The 20,525-nt window shown below is 33.7% G+C and overlaps 2 protein-coding genes across 2 annotated transcripts; both read right to left on the reverse strand.

The window, feature by feature from the left end:
• Positions 1–173: 173 nt before the first annotated feature.
• HELRODRAFT_161017 (hypothetical protein) lies at positions 174–4,463 on the reverse strand (the record flags this gene model as incomplete). The annotated part of the gene is made up of 3 exons (XM_009021001.1): positions 174–804; positions 3,605–3,673; positions 4,282–4,463. 3 exons carry the CDS (start codon positions 4,461–4,463, stop codon positions 174–176), a joined length of 882 nt encoding a protein of 293 aa, XP_009019249.1.
• Positions 4,464–19,162: 14,699 nt separating this feature from the next.
• HELRODRAFT_161018 (hypothetical protein) lies at positions 19,163–19,897 on the reverse strand (the record flags this gene model as incomplete). Its single annotated transcript, XM_009021002.1, has 3 exons — positions 19,163–19,278; positions 19,330–19,493; positions 19,716–19,897. The coding sequence occupies 3 exons, from the start codon at positions 19,895–19,897 to the stop codon at positions 19,163–19,165; spliced, it is 462 nt and encodes a 153-aa protein (XP_009019250.1).
• Positions 19,898–20,525: the final 628 nt, after the last annotated feature.

A 20,525-nucleotide genomic window follows, 5' to 3' on the forward strand; every position in this document is an offset into this window, starting at 1 on the left:
ACATTCAATATACAAATGTAAATAATTTTTATTTAGCATACATACAATTTTGTATGTATGCATGTATGTACGTATGTATGTATGCATGTATGTATGTATGTATGTATGTATGTATGAACCCGTTTTGATGAACAAGCCATGGTTAGGCATGCAATCGTTTCCGAGTTCAACTTTTATCTATGTCCCTGGTCTCGCACAGTCAGGTATCTAGCAGCTCCATCCAGAATGCAAAAGGAATTAAATTTTTGTAATAACAGTGAAAGAGTTTGTTTTAAATAATTGCCTTCGTTAGGATCACCCGTTATATTAACTATTTTTCTTGTTAATTCGTTAATAAATAATGATGTGTGCTTATCTGTTGGTCCGAACGTTTCAATGCAAATGGGTTGAAATATTTTGCTTAAAATGTTTAATGAAACGTATTTTTCATTTTTGAAATCGGACGCTTTAAGGGCAGCAGTGCCCGCCTCCACTGAAGTGTAGCCGATATATCGGTCAGCCATAGTGTGGGGTAAGGTAACGTCCCAAGCCAGGGACCGTCCCTGAGCCCATGGGGTGATAGTGTAACCATCAGGCCTAAAGGCTCCTTCCTCTATCAAACCCATGGGTTCTTTTATAACCAGGATACCAGCCTTTTGAAAACATCGTACCAGGTATTCGTTGACAGCCGTATGTCTGGCTTGTCTTCCAGGACCTAGACGACAAAAAAGGCTATGGTATCCAAGTTCATCGTATTCTGTCACGATCTGGGCTCCGAGTCTCAAACCAAGGCTCACGCGAACACAGGAGTCATCCAGTCTAGTGCTGCAGGAGGTGTTGGGTAGCGCTCTCAACCAGGCGGAGCCCAACATACAATGTATGTATGTATGTATGTATGTATGTATGTATGTATGTATGTATGTATGTATGTATGTATGTATGTATGTATGTAATGTATGTATGTATGTATGTATGTATGTATGTATGTATGTATGTATGTATGTATGTATGTATGTATGTATGTATGTATGTATGTATGTATGTATGTATGTATGTATGTATGTATGTATGTATGTATGTATGTAATGTATGTATGTATGTATGTATGTATGTATGTATGTATGTATGTATGTATGTATGTATTTATGGATGGATGGATGGATGGATGTATGTATGTATGGATGGATGTTTTTTTGTATGTATGAATGTATGTATTTATGTATGTATGAACCCGTTTTATGAATATTTGAATATTTCATTTTTTGAAAAAGAGGCGTAAACTAAACTAAATGCTCATAGGAAAGTCACCCTATCTAAATAAAATCAACATTGATCAACTTAAATCAAAGATTTAAGTAGTTCAACAACATAGTTTTATATAGTCGATAATAACAAACACTTCATAATTCTAGAAAATAGTATTTTTTTGAATCAGGTAGCGTTTAATTTTAGATTTAAACAAATGCAAGTGACTGAGAGCTTCAATCTCAAGTGAAATCACCGTTTCCCAGACCTTCGGTCCTTTTAGTTTCATCTTATATTTATTGATTTTATTCGGGCTGGATTTGAATAAAAAGTAGGATTGTCTCTTAAAGGCTTACTGTGAATAGTATTTATTAGAGTAAAAAAAAATCTTTATAAGAAAGCGAAAGTTATTCATGTAGCTATTTAAGCATGAAAATTGAGACAAAGTATACAAGGATGTTGTTTATATTTAAAATTTTAAAATGTATATGTATGTTTGTATATATATATGTATATGTATGTATATATGTATATGTATGTTTGTATATATATATATATATATATATATATATGTATGAATGTATGTATGCAAGTACGTATATATATATATGTATGTTTGTATGTACATGTCTATGTATATGTCTATGTGTATATGTCTCTGTATATGTCTCTATATATAAGCAGGTAGGCATGCTTATCTACGGGCGTGCTTTCATACCATATACTACACTGTTGGTGTTTATCAGCACGATTACAACGATGTGAATGTCTAATGTCATGCAGTTATGTTGCACGATTTACAATCCTTAATTTACTTACAAGTTTTTCTGTTATGCTGTTTTTGTGTTGGTGTTTGGGTTGGTTCTTTTATAAAGTTGTTGGTTGATTGGATGATTCTTAAATTGTTGTTATATTGGATAGATTGTTAATTTTGTTGTTGTTAATTTTTTGGTACAATTCTTTTTCAGTATTTCAGAGTTGCCAATAACAAATACTTTGTGCTAGGCTAGTGAATACGTGCGAATCAAGACTTTGAAAATAAAGTTTAAAATGGTGATTAATTTCTTGGTCACAGATTGATTTATAGTTGAATAAAATTAATTTTTGTAACTTTTGGTTATGATTGATCTATAGGTATTACTGATTGCACTGATTGATAAGCCAAATGTTAGCTGCAATGTTACAAGAGACCATAGTTGAGAAGTTCGAACTTTTTGATTTTCATTCTTGAGTTCTTACAGTTCATAAAGTTCATGTTTAAATGATCACTGCAAAAATGCAAGCAAGATTGCTTATGAGTTCAAACTAAAAAAGTTTCAGCAGTCAGCAGTAGCACACTTGACGGTCAGTTACAACATTCGACGCTCATCCCTAGCCCAGCTCTGAGTAATTGAATTGAATAGAGTTCCGGTTTACTGACTCACATTAATAACTGTATGTAGGTAGATGTCTACAACGTTGACTAGCATTGAAGTTAAAGTAGTCGGTCGCATTTCAAACTTCATTGAACTTTATTTTTGTTTGAACTTTTACGAATTTAAAATTTTTTTAACTCTACAACTGTGCCACCCTTTAGAACTTCTCACCATTTCACGTTACAACCGAAGACGTTTTAAAAATTTCATTTATTATTTATAAACTTTTTGGTTTTTATCTAAGCTTATATATATATATATATATATATATATATATATATAATTTGGGTACAAACTGTCGTATATACAGTTATTATGAAATATCACCGCATTTTCCGCATTGTTAAGCCGCAATGTTACACACACACACCCACATACATACACACACACACACACATATATATATATATATATATATATATTTATATTAAAATTTAACATCATCAATCAAGCATTTATAAAAACAATTATATGATTAATATTTTGTATCCTGCGACTTAGTCGTGCCGACCAACCAAGAATTTATTTTATATCATTATCATTTGATTTCCATTTTTTATTCCAAAAGCTTCCACCGACTTCACTGGTGTTTCGTTTTGTTCTACATACTTCTAAATGTTTGCATACGATGTTGGCTTCAGATGATGACATCATATTTATATTTTTCATATATATCCATCTTCTTTCGACTTTATTGCGCTTTTATAAAAGTTAAATCTAAAATAAGAGTTTGAAATTTTACAAAATCATTTTGCACATCAGATTTATACAAAACAACAAGAAACCACCACCAGCCATAACCACCCCCCAACAAACCGCAACAAACCAAAATCAACCACAGCCAACCACAACACACTACAACCAGCAAAAACACAACCACAAACCACAACAGACCAACAAAGTAGTTTGAAATCTCATCAACTTCTTCATTGTGGTGTGCTTTTATAACATCCATTCTCTACAACCTGTGCTGGCCTGATATTTCTGATGTCGTTGATTGGATGAAGCTTGCTGGCATCTTGTTATGGTTGTTGCTGTTGTATTTTGCAGTTAATTTCGTTGTACTTGTGTGTGTGTTTTTAAGTTGTTATTTTAAAGCACATGTATGGGCATTTGAAATTAGTAAAATGCGCTTTACCTCTATACAATAATAATAATAATTGTTGATGTTTTCTGCCCGTCATGTAAGTTGTTGCTCTTGTTATCAGCATAGTGTTGTTTGATTATTATGTTGTCGATGTTGTCTTTATTGATAGTTGTATGTGAAATGTGTCGCAAGTTGCATGCGACTTTATTGTGTCGTGTGATGTCTCTTCTGATAATCCTCCTTATAATTAGCTCATACAAATCAGTTTCCAACCCATACATTTGCTAAATGCTATGATGCACAACTACACACATACACGCACATATGCACACACACAAACTATATATATATATATATATATATATATATATATATATATATATATCGAAAGACTGCAGTCGATTTAGAATCAGGCAGCTAAAATTGTCAAGATTCGACCATGTGATTCCAACACTTCGTGAATTGCATTGGTTTACTATTGATCTATTGGCTTCCATTCTTTGTAGCATTGCCACACAAGTTTACAAGTGCTTAAACAATACAACTCCGAATTACCTTAGAGAAATATGTTCGCCTAGAATTCTGTCCTTTCCTTGTCTCCGTTCGATCAACCCTGACTTACTAAATATTCCAATTTCCAAGTTAGTTATAAGTAAAAGAGAGTTTGCCATTAAGGTCTCTCTGTGTGGTGTGGAAGAGTCTTCAACTACATCTGCTTCGCGTCCCTGTGTCGACATTTCGCAAAAGTCTGAAAACATTTCTTTTCCAGAGTGAATTTTTTTTTTTTTGCAGATTTGTGATTTTGATGTGTTTGGAAAAGGTCTTAACTGTTAATATACATCGAAAATTTTTTTTTATTTTTTTTTTTGACTATCTTAGTTTACGTTGGCTTATTTTGAAAATAAGCCAACGTAAACTAAGATAGTCAAATTAAATAAACAAAATCTATACAAATGTATATTTCTAACATAACTAAAATAGACAATGAATGCAAAATAAGAATCAGCACACCTGCAACGCTAAGTCAATATAAGCAAACAAAACAAACAAACAAGCGAACCCAGTTAGAGTAACACCAACCAAACATCGCAGACAAGCAAAACAGAATCCATCCCCTCCAGCCTAACACAACTTACGTTCAAAATGAAATCCAGCCATCCTGTTTTCTGGTGATCTATAATTAGCAGCTAAATTTTTAAGTTTCTTATTAAATAGCGTGATATAATGGTTGTTTTTGATTGCAGAAAGGATAGTTGGGTCCTTTAAAATGCGGCAGCTTGTGAAGTTGGATATTTTGTTCGATATATATTTAATCTTGCTGGATGAATTTTGTTGCGTATTTACTGTTTTAATGACATGAAAAAATTAGAATTAAAAATTTAAAAAAATAACAGACTGAATACCATTTAAATTTTTATAATACAAATAATGATTGAGCAAAAATTTAATTGTTGGATAGATAATATTTTTTAGTCAGTTGGTAAGTGTATTAGTTTAATATTCGTGATAATCGTCTCTGACATCACAGTATATTGTTTATTGAAAAATCCGAACCATCTCCCCAAATGATGTTGTCATGATTTAGACAATGAAGAATGAAACTGTTACATATTTGTATTTGATCTGATAATTACATTTGCGTTTAATTTTGTTTAATATTTAAAAAAAACCATGTCATGGGTTCACCTATGATGTTAAAAACACGAGTACTTAAGTAGCCCACGGTTGATAGCCCACCGTTGATTGCTAGGCATATGCATTCCTAGAATTTTAATTGTGCATATTTTTGTATATATATACAAAAACATGTATAATATGTTTAAACAAGTGTGTGTTTATCTTGTTAAGATATGGATGCATATTTGAGAACATGTACAAGCTAACATTTTTTTAATGAATGCGTAGGTACAGGTTCACACGGAGGTTTGTATGCTATTTGTACTGGTACTTCTGCACATGTACGATACTGCGTTGCTATTTGTATTGGTACTTACATTAATCCTGGTCCGGGTACTTGTGAAGTTTGTAATCTGAGACGTGTTTGTTCTGACGGGCCTGCAACATTAAAGATTTTCACGTTTTTTTTACTTTTATGTACATACGTATTTGAATTGCGGTGGTTTTTTTTATGTAAATACATACATGTATATATGTATGCATATGTAAATGTATGTTTATGTGTATATGTATATATATATATAAACATATTTTTATGTATATATATATAATAGTTTAAATGTTTATTTTCATTAATTCCTTCACGTATCATTTGTGTTTGTGACACGTAGCTAAATATTTAAATGAATATCATGAAGAGCGTATTTCAACTCTCGCCCCAATATTTTGAATGCAATCTGTGCCTCTTGGATAGTTGACGTCGTAAGAACATGCTGGCTTAACTGTTTGCCAAATTTTGGAAACAAAAATGTTTGTTAACAGTGAAATAATTTTGATACACGTTTTGAATTTTGATGAGTTTTTCCAGTTGTTTGTAATTCCTGCCTCTCCAAAATGTTGTTGAAGCTTCATCATAGAGAGCATATAAGTTAAAAACAACACAATTGTGAAACATTGAGCTGTACTCACTCGGTTACATATCAATTCATACTTGTTGACAGTATTTGTTGTTGTCATAATCCCGAGATTTCAAATTGTAGCATAGAAACATTTGCAGCTGGTTGGTTCAGCAGATTCGGCTCCTACATGTTTATGGAGTTTCATTTTTCAAGATGTATGGATGGTCTCTGCCTGCCCGATGTACATAAAATTTTTACTTTATAAACACGAGTTCGTATAAATAGTTTCCAGAAACCATCTGCTCTATACGTTATTAGATTTGTAATAAACAAGAGTTGTAACAATTTTTCCATTTTTTAAAAATTATCCAAGATTTCTTTAAATTCCATACGTAATTTGTTCAGTTGTTAATTTTTGAAACTTTGATTTAAAATCTATTTATTTTATTATTATGTAATATTTATTGGCAACCAAACTAGCGGTATGATACAGGTGATTGGATGATACAGATGATAGGATGATACAGATGATTGAAACAAACGTTGCTATTGTTATGATCATACTGTTATGATGATCTGTATATTTTAATTTAATGTCTGACTCTAAGCGAATAATTAATGAAATTGACAAAAATTTTACTAACAACTAACATGTTTTACTAACATAGTTAAGTTTGTTTGATGCTAACAACTAACATGTCTATGGTGGATTACTCGTGAAATTTTGTGTTCAAATTTCATTTTGTCTAAAATTATTTGTAAGGTGGCCATGCTAGATAAGTTACCTTATAACTTGATAATGATCATCCTGTCTTCTTTTTTTATTTTTGAAGCAAATAAAATATATTGTATGATTGTTCATTTCCTCTGATATATCATGCTGTCTAGTGGATAGCTGCCAATGCTTTCGATCGGAACGTCACTCAATTATTGAATCAACTTGAGAAGCACATAAATGGGATTTGGGCGATTCAGCATTGCAAATTTAAATAAAACTGAAAAATATGCCCTTGCAAATACGTCCGCCGAATCACGAAACATGAATCAAAAAATATTTTTATGTTGAAGCAGTCCCTTCGAACTTTCGTGAACAATGCTCATACGGAAACGTGCTTATACGTGATTGGTTATCTGAGTGCAAGAGTCATGATTGGAGGAATGAGTGAATGTAGGTGCGCCAAAGTAAAAGAATGAAAAAACAACCTATCAATGTATTAGTGCATGAATGAAATATGTCTGAATATAAAAGTTGTTTTGTTTGCACGAACTGTGCTCTCAGATTTGCTGGCAACGATTTCCAATAGTTCAATGCAAATCAATTTGCCCTTCGGGACAGTTTGTGTTTTAAATGAACTCCATTTCAAACAAACACATCTAATTGAGAGCAGAGGCAGACTTATATATGCACTCCGACACACACACACACTACACACGCACACACCACACACACACCACACACATACCACACACACACCACACAATAGCACCTGGTGACAATGGTTATGGGTGGGTATTTGCTTTGGAAATATTTGTGAAGTTGGACAAGCGAGGTTTTTGTTTTGCGACGTTCAGGTATGTTTGTTGTTTGCCATGCTGAAGAACGCACATGTTCGCAGTTGTTTGATCAGTGCAAATTTCAAATCCACCAATACGTGATCAATTTTATGTTTAGGCGCGCACACAAACACACACACACAAACACACACCCACAATGCATTGACCATTCACGTTCACCATACGCACACACACACACAACACACACACACACAACAAATTTACATGCACACACACACACTGGCACACATACGCACTATTTTACCTACTGCATGTACTAAACGCTTGCTTTTTTTTGCAAAAATATACAACAAAAATACACAATACCTATCAATATACTCTCTATATTTTGTGTACTGCACATACACGCACAAATACACACACTCATACATGCACACACAAACAAACAAACATAGATACACACACACGCACACACAAGCGCGTGTTTTGAGGTTGGTTATCGTCCGGTTTATCGACTTAATCCAGTTCTACAAATCGCAATTAGCTGCTTACGTGCAAATGGGGAGGCATGATGGTGGCGATGGTGGTGGTGGAGATTTCTGGGAAAGAAGACAATGACGATGGAGATGATGGTGATGATGCCGACAATGGTGATAGTGATGATGATGAGGGGGATGATGATGATGATGATGATTACGGTTGAAAAGATGTTGATTTGGTGAGGTTTGAAAAGATATTGTTTTAAAAATTGATTTGTTTATCATTTTGACAATGGTGATAATGATGCTGATGACGATCATCATTATTATTATTATAATTATTACTATTATTATTATAATTATTATTATTCTTCTTATTATTATTATGACAGTAATGATGATGATGCCGATGATGTCGTAGATGTAACTCCAGTGAACGCGCTATCGATCGGCCTCGCTGGAACAATATTCAGACCAGATAAAAATCAAAGGTGAAAAAATGAAGCCAATGACAACGACATGCTCTTGATTTGATTAACGTCATGATGATGATGATGATGACGACGACGATGATAATGATGATGACAACGACGATGATGAGGATGATGATGATGATAAAAATGTTGTTGATGATGATGAAAAAAATGTTGCTGTTGATGACGATGATAAGAATGTTGTTGAGGATGATGATAAGAATGTTGTTGATGATGATGAAAAAAATGTTGCTGTTGATGACGATGATAAGAATGTTGTTGAGGATGATGATAATTATATAGTTGACAATGTTGTTATTGTTGTTGATGATGATGACGATGACGACGACGATTATGATAACGATGCAATTAATGATCATAGCGACGATGATGTTGTTGATGATGTTCAGTTCATGTTGTAGACGATCATAAGAGATGGAATGATGATTATGGAGAATGTGATTGTGATTTAGAGGAAGAGTTTTATGATAAAAAACCGGAATGGTGATCAAACCAGGGTGGTTTAAATAGAATAAAATAAGATGATAGAGCTGAAGTTGATGATATAATGATAAAAAGGCTATGACATAACAAGGCTACAATGGTAATAAATATAAATATGATGATTTCTATACTCGTACCATGTGATCGTGACGTCGTAAGAGGGAGAGATGGTAATTATTATATTTTTTTGAGGAAAAGTGATTTAAAAGGGATATTGAATAATTAAGACACCAATGAATATTTTAATATTACTACCAATTATAATTATGTTATTATTAATATTTTAAATAAAGGAAAGATAATTAATTACTTAATAGAAGAATCGTAGAATATAACAATTGTATTGGCAATATTAGAGCATGTTGTATGGCATGCCAGCATTACAGCAAATTGCATGGAAAACCAGCATTACATCAAATTTTATGGCAGACCAACATTAATAATGACTGACTGGCTGATGGGCAACTCAATTCACGTCATTAAAATCCATGCCGAATTATTATTTGCCAAGCGTTGATTCATAGGAAATGAATATTGTCTAATACGTGCTGCTGGTTTTTCATAATTCATGGAATAATAGGAAATGAATATTGTCTAATACGTGAATAATAACCAACAGACCACAAAATTGTACCACCATTTGATTTATTTACAAACATAATTGTATCAATACAAAATTATGTAACCACCTAATTATGTGTCACATGTTTCACTTTCCAATCACGTTGAACGATTATTTTCAATTTTGCTAAAGTTGTATTTTATTTTTAATTGCTTTAAGGTAGTTTTGTAGTTTTAATTTGTTAAATATCCTAATTTAAATTTTAATATTAATATGGTGAAATTTTTTAGTATTCACTGCAAGTCATTTGTAAGTCTCGTGAGACACTCCTGGCGATGTACTAAACGTTCGCTAATTTTCAACCTGAATAAAACAATTTTATCTCCTAACTTGAATATAATATTTAATTCTGACAATGAACAATAGTTCTAATAGTAATAATAATTTATTGTCATGTTGTTGCTGTAGCATCTGCGAGGGAGAAAGGTTTTAAAATGCATCAACGTACATGCAAAATCCTTCCTCACCATTGCTATTCAAACTTTGTTCCAATCTACTGATGAAATTGTTAAAAATAAAAAATACCTTCAATGCGGCAATACACCGGGTCATGCAGCCAACGTGAAAGCAAGAGCCTGGTTCTAATTGGCTGACGATTCAGCAATAATCGCCAATAGCAACGAAGGTGCACAAAAGTTAATTGGCCTCAACCAGGTCAACCGCTAATTGACCTCAACCGCTACCGGAATGAAAATGAGAATTAAAAAAAAATAGAACCTACGGACTATTCTTGCCGATGCTAATCATTGATTGAACTGCCAAATTATGCTGTTAATTATTTCTAATCTCGAAACCACAGCTCAAAGGAAGCTGCAAACCTTAAGACTGACTTGGATTGCAAACAACTTGGACCCTTTGATTACCGATGCTGTTAGAAGTTGGCTGGCTCTGCCTGTAAGCAGTTGTTTGGCGGAGATGCTTTCATTACTTTATACACTGGGTGGTTGAAACATCAGATCGCTGAAAAACTTTGCCGAATCACTATAAGTAAAACTTGACGACGTCCTCAAATTTAACAAAAGCGAGAAAATAAAAAACCTGTAGAGCAAATCGACTAAAGACCACACCAAAATAGACATTTGCTTTCGGACTCAAATGACATTAATCTTACTCTTAAAAATTTTAAATCCGAGTAATGAAAAATTGAATTCGCCCACCTTATATCTCTAAGTTGGCAAGGTATAGTGATGAAGACAGCAGCGAAAGAACATGTCAGTGCGTCTCAAATTATTTGTTGGTCTAAAACGACAGCCACACTTGCAGAGGCTATTTTTAAATTTGTTATGAAAGCTATCATTCAGCAGCTACCAATTATGTTATGTCTAACTTCTGCTCAACGTCAGCTTTAAAAAAAGTTAGCAATTTGACACAACATGGTTTTAACAATAATTTTAGAAAACACCAAAAAGTGCGCAAATCCAGATGTTCCGATATTTGCCGACTTCGGTCATGAAGATTGCCATCCAGTTCTAACAGTTTTCAAGTCGTTGCGTCCCAGGGTGTTCAAGTTCACAACGACATCATCGCAGTCTTAGAACTAGCGGTGAGTCATGAAACAAATATGTCAAAATTGAAAGAATTCTAAATTAACAAACGCAATCAAAATTTGCAATTAAATCTAAAAAGCGAATACTATGAATTTAAACTTTCAATAAGAACTTTCTAAATTTTTGTATTAGGATTTTATAACACTTTTAATTTAGCACTTGTCAATTTAGTTTGGTCTGAACATATCAGAAATATTTTAATAAAGTCTTCTTTGTCATCATCAACATCATATTCAATATATTGTGACAGAAACACCGAATGAATCCTATTTTAAACTAATATCTCCCATTAGAACCTACTCATTCGTATCGATTGATGAGCGATACAGACTAACAGTTTTTATTAATTTTAACTCTATTTTATTTTATCTTATTTTAATATATCATTTTAATGTATTATAGTATTATATTGACAGTTCTTTCTATCAAATAAAAAGCAATGTTCAAATAATAATAATAATATTAATAATAATAATAATCAAATAAAAAGCAATGTTCAAATAATAATAATAATAATAATAATAATAATAATAATAATAATAATAATAATAATAATAATAATAATGGAAACACTTTTTATTATTGAACCTCAAAAATCTAAAATCAAATTTCATAAATATCTAAATGATTATAGTCATCAATGCTTATCATTCACATCAGAGTACAAGGATGATAAAAAATGATACAAAAAATTGTTCATGTTTTGTTCCTTTCACAGTATATTGCATACGATGAACTAATTGCACAATTTGTTAGGTTATCTTTAAAAATGTCTGGCCAAGTTAAATCGATTAATGACAGTTTAAAAGGATTGTAGAAACCTATAGGACTAATCTCAAAAGTTTTAATTAAAACATTAAAATTTAAATAATCATTTGACAAATCATTTTTGAGATTCTTATTGTATTTTTCTTGTTTGTAGAGTTTGGATGAGGTGAAGTTTTTCTCGTGACAAACCGTTAGCTCCAGAATCTCGGTGGTATTGTTCTTGACTATTGCGATATCAGGACGAAGCGATTTGAATACGTGCGATACTGGACGGATTGTTTCGTTATCGAGATCCGCAAATATGTTTAATTCTGGTTTCGCACATGATTTCAAGTGGTCAACGATTAAAGCAAGAATTTTGTTGTGACGCTCCAAATATTTTCCCAATACAACGGTTGAGCCGCAGTTTGATAGAACATGCTTGTTCGTTTGTTTCGCATTACATAATGGGCACAAGTCACTACTTGCCTTCCCCCATCTAAACAAATTTGAGTTGGTCAGCAGTTGCTGGATTAGATATTTTCTTGTGAATTTGAATCTCTGGTGCTCTTCTCGTCAAATCAGACCATCGCGTGACTTCAGAAGCATTAATGTGGTCTTTTATTGATCTTAACGAGATTCCTTGGTATTGTAATGAAGATATATGATTAAAGTCCAGGTCATGCTGACCTTGTTTACATATTTTGAGTGCCTGTTTGAGATCGACCTTTTGCATAATGTTGTCTATATTTTTGTTACCATTGGCCGATTCTTCCCACAGACATTTCATTTCATCATCTGCATTAAATCTTAGACCACCACGCAGCTTCATTCTTAATAACTCAGCATAATTTTTCAGTGATCGAATGTTGAGGCCTCCGTTTTTATAGGGCAAAGTCAGAATTTCCGCAACACAACTGCTGACCGGAAGTGAAAGCCAACCTCTTACCGACTCTGTGATCATTGCGTCGAGGCTTTTTTCAATCCATGTAACAGGTATGTCGTATACTCTTAAATCAAATGAGAATTGCGATGGAACAAAATATTTTAAAATTTGTAGTTTCCATTGAGCGGTGGTGTCTAACTGATCATTTGCGTTCAGCATGGTTCTTAGTTTAATTTGGAGATGGTCTTTTACTTTCGTATTTTTGCCTTCAAAATCATATTTTCTACCCAAATATGTAAATTGTTCGTTGATACATATTTGAGGCATTGACACATCATCAAGTGATAATCTGGGTAGAAATTGTTCAAACTGACCTTCTTTCTTGCGCATTCCAAATGTGCAGCATTTGTCAGGTCTTATCTTCATGCCTGTCCATTGGCACCATGCATTGTTGATATCGATCAGCCTCTGGGCACCTTCTGTGCTGTTGGCGACAATTGCGGTATCATCTGCAAATTGGAGCCATGCTTTTGATTTTAGATTAGCTGCTGGACCCCAAAGATAACCACATTGCCGGTATTTTTTTTTCCACTACTTTCATTAGTGGGTTAAAACAAAGATTAAATAGTAGGGGCGAACAAGGATCGCCCTGGAGCACTTCACATCCCACTTGAATGAACGGTGTCAGTTCATCGCTTGCTGATACTGTTATCGAGTAATCATTATAGATTGATTTGATTAGATTGCTCACATGTGTCGGAACGTGGTGATACTTCAGGGCTGATATGATGAGAGCATGACTAACCTCACCGAACGCGTTTCTTAGGTCCAAAAGAGTGACGATGATTGATCGTTGATGCCTTTTGGAATCTTTAGCAGATGCGTCAACAGTTGAGTATGCTCTGCAACGCCGTCAATCCCTGGGTAGAAACCTTTCTAAGTTGTTGTGTCGATAAGGTTGTTCATTTTTAAATAGTTATATATTCTGTTATTGATGAATGTTGAAAAAATTTTATAAAGGACTGGCTGTAATGTTATCGGTCGAAAGCTTGCCGGGTCGTTAGGATCACCCTTTTTGTAGATTAGTTTTGTCAGGGCCTTTCTCCAACATGACGGAATTGTGGATGACCTCCAGCATTCAACCAATAATTGGTGAAGAATTGTGCGTAGAATTAAATATCTTTTAAATATTATTATCGAAATTTGGTCCAGAGGACATGGAGATGCCTTTGATTTACATTTTTTAATTATTGATGCAATTTCATTATAAGTTGGAGAGTTGGTGTTGAAAGGAATTGTAGCGTGTTTTTGCCGCGAAATCCATGGTGGTAAGCAGCAATTGCTATGCTGAGATTCTTTTAAAATATTTTGAAAATAATTTTGGCAGTGTGAAATTTCAAACGCAGGTTGAACGTCACTTGCCGGTTGAAATATATTTTTGCATGTTGACCAAAATTTCTTTTTTAGTTGGTTGGTGATGTCTTCTTTATTTTTCCTTTTCTTCTTTTTTTCTAAAAATAATAATAATAATAAAAATAATAATAATAGTGATAATAATAGTAGTAATAATAATAAAAATCAAGAAATGGATGATTACGTCAATGAAATGAGCAGCTAATTATGCATTATGAGCATGTAATTGCATGTAGGATCAGCGTTATGACGTAATTCATGATGGTGATGAGGAGGAGGAGCATGATGATGATGATGGTGGTGGTGGTGTTGCTGATGATGATTAATAACAACAACAGTAGGGATGACAATGACGTCACCGATGATGATACTGACCGTGATGACGCTAACAGCACTTGAAAACATTGGAGGTAATTTATAAGAATGATGGCGATGATGGTAATGATGATGGTGGGGATGATGATGATGAAAATGAAGACGATGATGATGACAATGATGATAGTGATGATGGTAATGATGATGCTGGTGATGCTGGTGATGATGATGATTGCTGCTACAGCGCTAATCACCTTATTTATTCTGATAACGAAACTAATGACGACGCTCCGGAGAAAATGATTATGACAGTGACGCTGATTTATATGAATCAATCACAGTAATAATAATAATAAGAAGAAGAAGAAGAAGAGGAAGAAAAAGAAAAAAAAGAAGAAGAAAAAGAAGAAGAAGAAAAAGAAGAAGAAGAAAAAAAAAGAAGGAGGAGGAGGAGGAGGTTGCGATTGAAGGTGCTTTTAAGTTTGACCCAACACAACTGACATTCACATCGGCTTATATTTTATATATTTAACTTTGTTTATTACCGTAACATATTTATTAGTGTAATGTTTAACATTAAATTACATCAAACATAAAATTACAATAAATTTGTTACATAAACTTTGTTGAACGTTTATTTGAATGCCAACAGTAATAGAAACGCTAATCTAATCCAAGTAACTACAGAAATCCCAATTCAATAACAATTTCGCATCAAACCTTTGTTATCAATTTCATCACTATCATCGTCTTCATAATGACCACCATCGTCGTCATCTTCATCACCACCATCATCATCATAACCATCACGTCATTATCATCATCGTCGTCGTCGTCGTCACATCACAATCGTTACATCACCACCATAATCATAGCAATCCTTATCATCACCGTCATCATCATCATCAAAATCATAATCATCACACCATCATCATCGTCATCATCATCGTCATCACGACGATGACAATCATCATCATCATGGCCTCGCCATGAAATATTATCAATTAGACTTTAACGTCTGTCTCACCTGCCTTCCTATCTGTGTGACGTCATCCAGCTTCATGACGATGATGATGATGATGGCAAGGACGGTAATGATGATAGTAAAGACGATGATGATGATGGTTAAGATGATGACGATGATGGTTATGACGATGATGATGACGGTGATGATGATGATTAAGATGATGAAGATGATAATAGTGTTTATTGTGATGATGAAGGTGATTAATAATATAATGGGCACACTTCTTTTTTTCAATCAAATATCATAAAACATACAGTATGATACAATATTCAATATATATAGTAATAAAAATCTAGTTATTGGTAATAATTTAGTATATGATAAAACCCTATTACTCATTATCATTTGACAAGTGCAAATAGGAGGCTTATTTAAAATGGTCATACAATGTTTCTGTCGCAATATATAGCGTATGTCGATTTAATTACAGAATTGATCAATTTATCAATAAGTGTATTAGACAATGAAGTTTTAAAAGAGATATAAAATTTAAAATATTAAAAAAGCCGATCGGAGTAATTTCAAATGTTTTTAAAATAATATTATAGTTTTTATAATCAAAAGTTAAACATGAATTTAAATTATTAATGTATTTCGATTGCTTGTAATTTTTAAAATGAATTAGATTAGTTTCATGGCACACTGTCAACTCAACGACTTCAATTTTTTTGCCCTGTAGAATGGCGATGTCTGGACGTAGGTTGACGAACAGTTGTGACATTGTGACATTACGATATCAGCAAATATCAGGCAATCAGATGAACGGCTTGACATCAAGCAATTGATGAAATTTCTGATAAAATTCTATCATGTCTTTCTGTATATCGTTTTAACGCGACTACGGATCCAAAGTTGGAAACTACGTGCTTGTTCGTTTGTTTAGCGCCACAAAGAAGACATAAGGGGTTCAGTAAAGGACATAAGCAGTTCAAGAATTTCAAAATTTTGGGATTTTTGAAAAGTTTTCCGACGAAGGACGACGAACTAACGTTTTATTTTCTTTGAAAATTTATGTGAGTTTTTATTAATAATAATAATAATAACAATAATAATAATAATGTGAACTCTCTTTTATTTCTAGAAAAATATGAAATATAGTAAAATGAGATAAAAGTCTAATTAAAATTTAATAAAATAAAATAAAATAGATAAATTGATTTAAATTAAATTAAATACAGTAGTATTCTACGATGCTCATCATTTGAAATAAACGAGTACAACGAGATATGATTAGTTTTAAACGAACAGTTCAATTGTTATTGCGTTCACAGTAGATGGCATAAGATGACCGTATTACAGAGTTAATAAGGTTATTATAAAATTGATCTGACCAAATGTTATTGATTAATGATAAATTTAAAAAATTGCAAAAGCCCAATGTTGAAATTTCAAAAGTATTAACTATTATTTTCAGGTGTATTGAATTGTCATGCAAATTATTTTTGAGATTTTCTGAGTATTTGATGGTTTTATATTTTTTTGAGTTGAGTAGGTTGAATTCATGGCAGACCGTCAGCTCTAATATTTCTATTGTGTCGTCACGAAGTATTGCGATGTCAGGACGTAGGGATTTAAAGAGACAAGACACTGGAGGGATCCCATCATAGTCCCCATCTGCATATATCGAAACCTCTGGACCCGCGCATGCTTTCAACCTTTCTATAATTATGTTTAAAATTTTGTTGTGACGCATTGTGAATCTTTTTAGTGCTGCCACCAAATTGCAATTAGACAGAACATGTTTGTTTGTTTGCCGCGCTTTACACAATGGGCAGTCAGCCGTTGATGATTTGCCCCATCTGAACAAATTTGCATTTGTGGGGAGTTGTTGGATGAGACTTCTCCTAACAAATTTGAACAGTACTTCTGGGAGGTTTGCAGTGAATTTCGACCAGTGAGCTGCGGGAATCTGGCCTTTGATCACTTTTAAAATTGTCCCTTGGCAACGGAGTAACGATAGATGTTCGAGTTCTGCATTTTGTTGTTTGATCGTTAACATGCTGAGTGCCGGTTTTATGTCCTTTGAGTCAGGAAGCAAATTGTCGATTTTTATATAATTGCTATAGGACTCGCTCCATAAACATTTAAGTTCTTCGTTGCCGTTTGATTTCAGGTAGCTACGGAGTTTTAATCTCAAAAATTCGGCAAAATTTTTGAGAGATCTAACGTTTGGGCCGCCTAATTTATATGGGAGCGACAATGTCTCCGACAGACAGCTACTAATGGACAATGACAGCCATGATCTTACTGTTTCGGTGATTAGGGTGTCCAGATGCATATTAATCCAAGTCAGTGAAATGTTGTACATGCGAAATTCAAACGCAAATTGAGATGGAAGATATTTTCTAAGGATTTCAAGCTTCCACTGAACTGTTGTATCCAGTTCACTGACGGTTGATAGTAATGTTTTGAGTTTGATGATCATCTGGTTTTTGGCGTTTGTGTTGTTGCCTTCGAAATCATATTTTTTCCCCAGATATTCGAAATATCTCCGATGTCAACATGGAGATTTATTTGATGTCGATCGATAGCGCCGGAAGGAATTGTTCGTAAACCCCGCTGCGTTTTCGCATACCGAACGAGGAACACTTGTCAGTTCTCAAACTTATTCCAGTTGCTTTGCACCAAGCGTGATTTACATCTATGAGTTTTTGAGCACTTTCGGTGCTGTTGGCGATAATGGCCGTGTCGTCTGCGAACTGAAGCCACGCTCTTGTCTTTAAGCTGGCTGACGGACCCCATATGTACCCGCATTGTTGGTACTCTGTTTGTTTTATGACTTTCATCAGGGGGTTGAAGCAGAGGTTGAAAAACAGTGGAGACACGGGATCACCTTGCAATACACCACGCTTGATTAAAATGGGCGGGGTTAGTTGGTCGCATCCGGAAACTGTGATTGAGTAGTTGGTATATATATATATGTTCAATTAGTTTGATAATTTGAGAGGGGATGTGATGAAAATCCAGAGTTGATGATATGAGTTTATGGCTGACTTCACCGAATGCGTTGCGAAGATCGAGAAGTGCGACGATAGTGGTTCTTCGCATCGTAGAGTAGGTGAGTTAAAAGCTGATTATGTTCCGTTACACCATCTATTTTCGGGTAGAAGCCCTTTTGGATGTTTTTATTTATGAAATTGTTGATTTCTAAAAATTTTTAAATTCTATTATCTATGAAAGATGAAAATATTTTGTAGAGTGTTGGTTGCAAGGTTATTGGTCTGAAGCTGGAAGGATTGTGAGCGTCTCCCTTGTTGTGGATGAGGATCGTGAAGCCCTTTTTCCAACAAATTGGGATTTTGCCTGACAATTGTTTGTGTAAAATAGTGCGTAATATAGGGCATTTTTTAAATGAAATTATCGAGATTTGATCGAGTGGGCAAGGTGATGATCTAGCTTTGTACTTGCGAACTATTGTAGATATTTCGTGGTATGATGGAGGGGTTGCGTTGCAGGGTGTTGATGGTTTTTGTAGCTGTTGAGTCCAGTTTGGTAGTTGGCATTTTTTCTGGTTATCATCTGATAGTATTTGTTTGAAATAATGTGCGCAATCACTGACGTTCAAATTTTCTGTCTGGGCAAATATTCTTCTGCATGTCCACCAGAATCGTCGTTTCAGTTGAGTTGATGTCACCACATGACTTATCAGATTTTGATATTTTTGTTGATAACAAGTTGGCTCCGCAGTCCTTACTTGTTGATCTTGATAAGATTGTCAAAGCCCTGTTTGTTGCGGCCCAATAATTTTAGTTGCTCAAATTTATTTTTTAATTCTTTTATAGATTTGTTGGAACTTTTGTTGTTGTTGTTGATCGTTTGATGGTGCCATAATTTAAGGCAAAGTAGTCGTAAATCATTTTTTGAAATGTATATGCAAATGCGTCAATGTCGTGGTAGCTTGGCAGTGTATGTTGTTGCAGTTGGAAGTAGGCGTTTGCTTCTGACCATTGTGTTGAAGTTTTTGGTAGTTTGACGCCTGGTAGAGTTGATTCTATTGATTCTGTTGGTGAGGGTGACGAAGTAGATGTCGAATTATTTGATGGTTCTGATGGTTGTTGCTCCGAGGTTGGTAAGGTTGCATCTACGTCGCTTGCAGGGTTGTCTGCTAATTTAAGTTGATTATGCATTTTACATGAACGTTGGTGCATAATAAGGCCTTTTCTACCTTTGCAGCTTTTACCGCAGCAGCAAATAATATTTTTTTCCAAATTAATTGAACTGTTATCTATAGAATGTGCATTAAAAATATTAGGAGAAACTTCAACGTTGGATTTTTCAGCAGAACTTACAATGTTGTTATTAGAGTTGGTATTTTTTGCACAACGCCAGGTGTGTCTTTTTACTTGAATAAAATCCTTATCGCAATACGGGCATTTACTTGCATTAATTTCGTAAATTAAATTAATTAAAATAATTAAAATAAAATAGTAAACTTTATTAAAATTAAATTTTAAAACCACCGCCATATTCCACACAATTTTATCAACACAGTACAACAATTTTAAAACCAATTAATCAACTAATAAAAACGTAATTATGCATAAAACTGTAAGCTGTACGAAATCGGCCAACTCTCGTGTTTCAATAACAATAATAATAATTAATAATAATAATAATAATAATAATGGGAACATCCTTTTATTTTCTAACTCCAAATACCAAATATTAATAATGAAATAATTATAAAATCCTATTTAATCTAAAATGCACCTCACTGCAAGTGAGTACATTTTAGAGGGGCTGGTTTAATTGTTC

The sequence above is a fragment of the Helobdella robusta genome, assembly GCF_000326865.2.
Source record: "Helobdella robusta unplaced genomic scaffold HELROscaffold_3, whole genome shotgun sequence".
Taxonomy (NCBI): Eukaryota; Metazoa; Annelida; class Clitellata; order Rhynchobdellida; family Glossiphoniidae; genus Helobdella; species Helobdella robusta.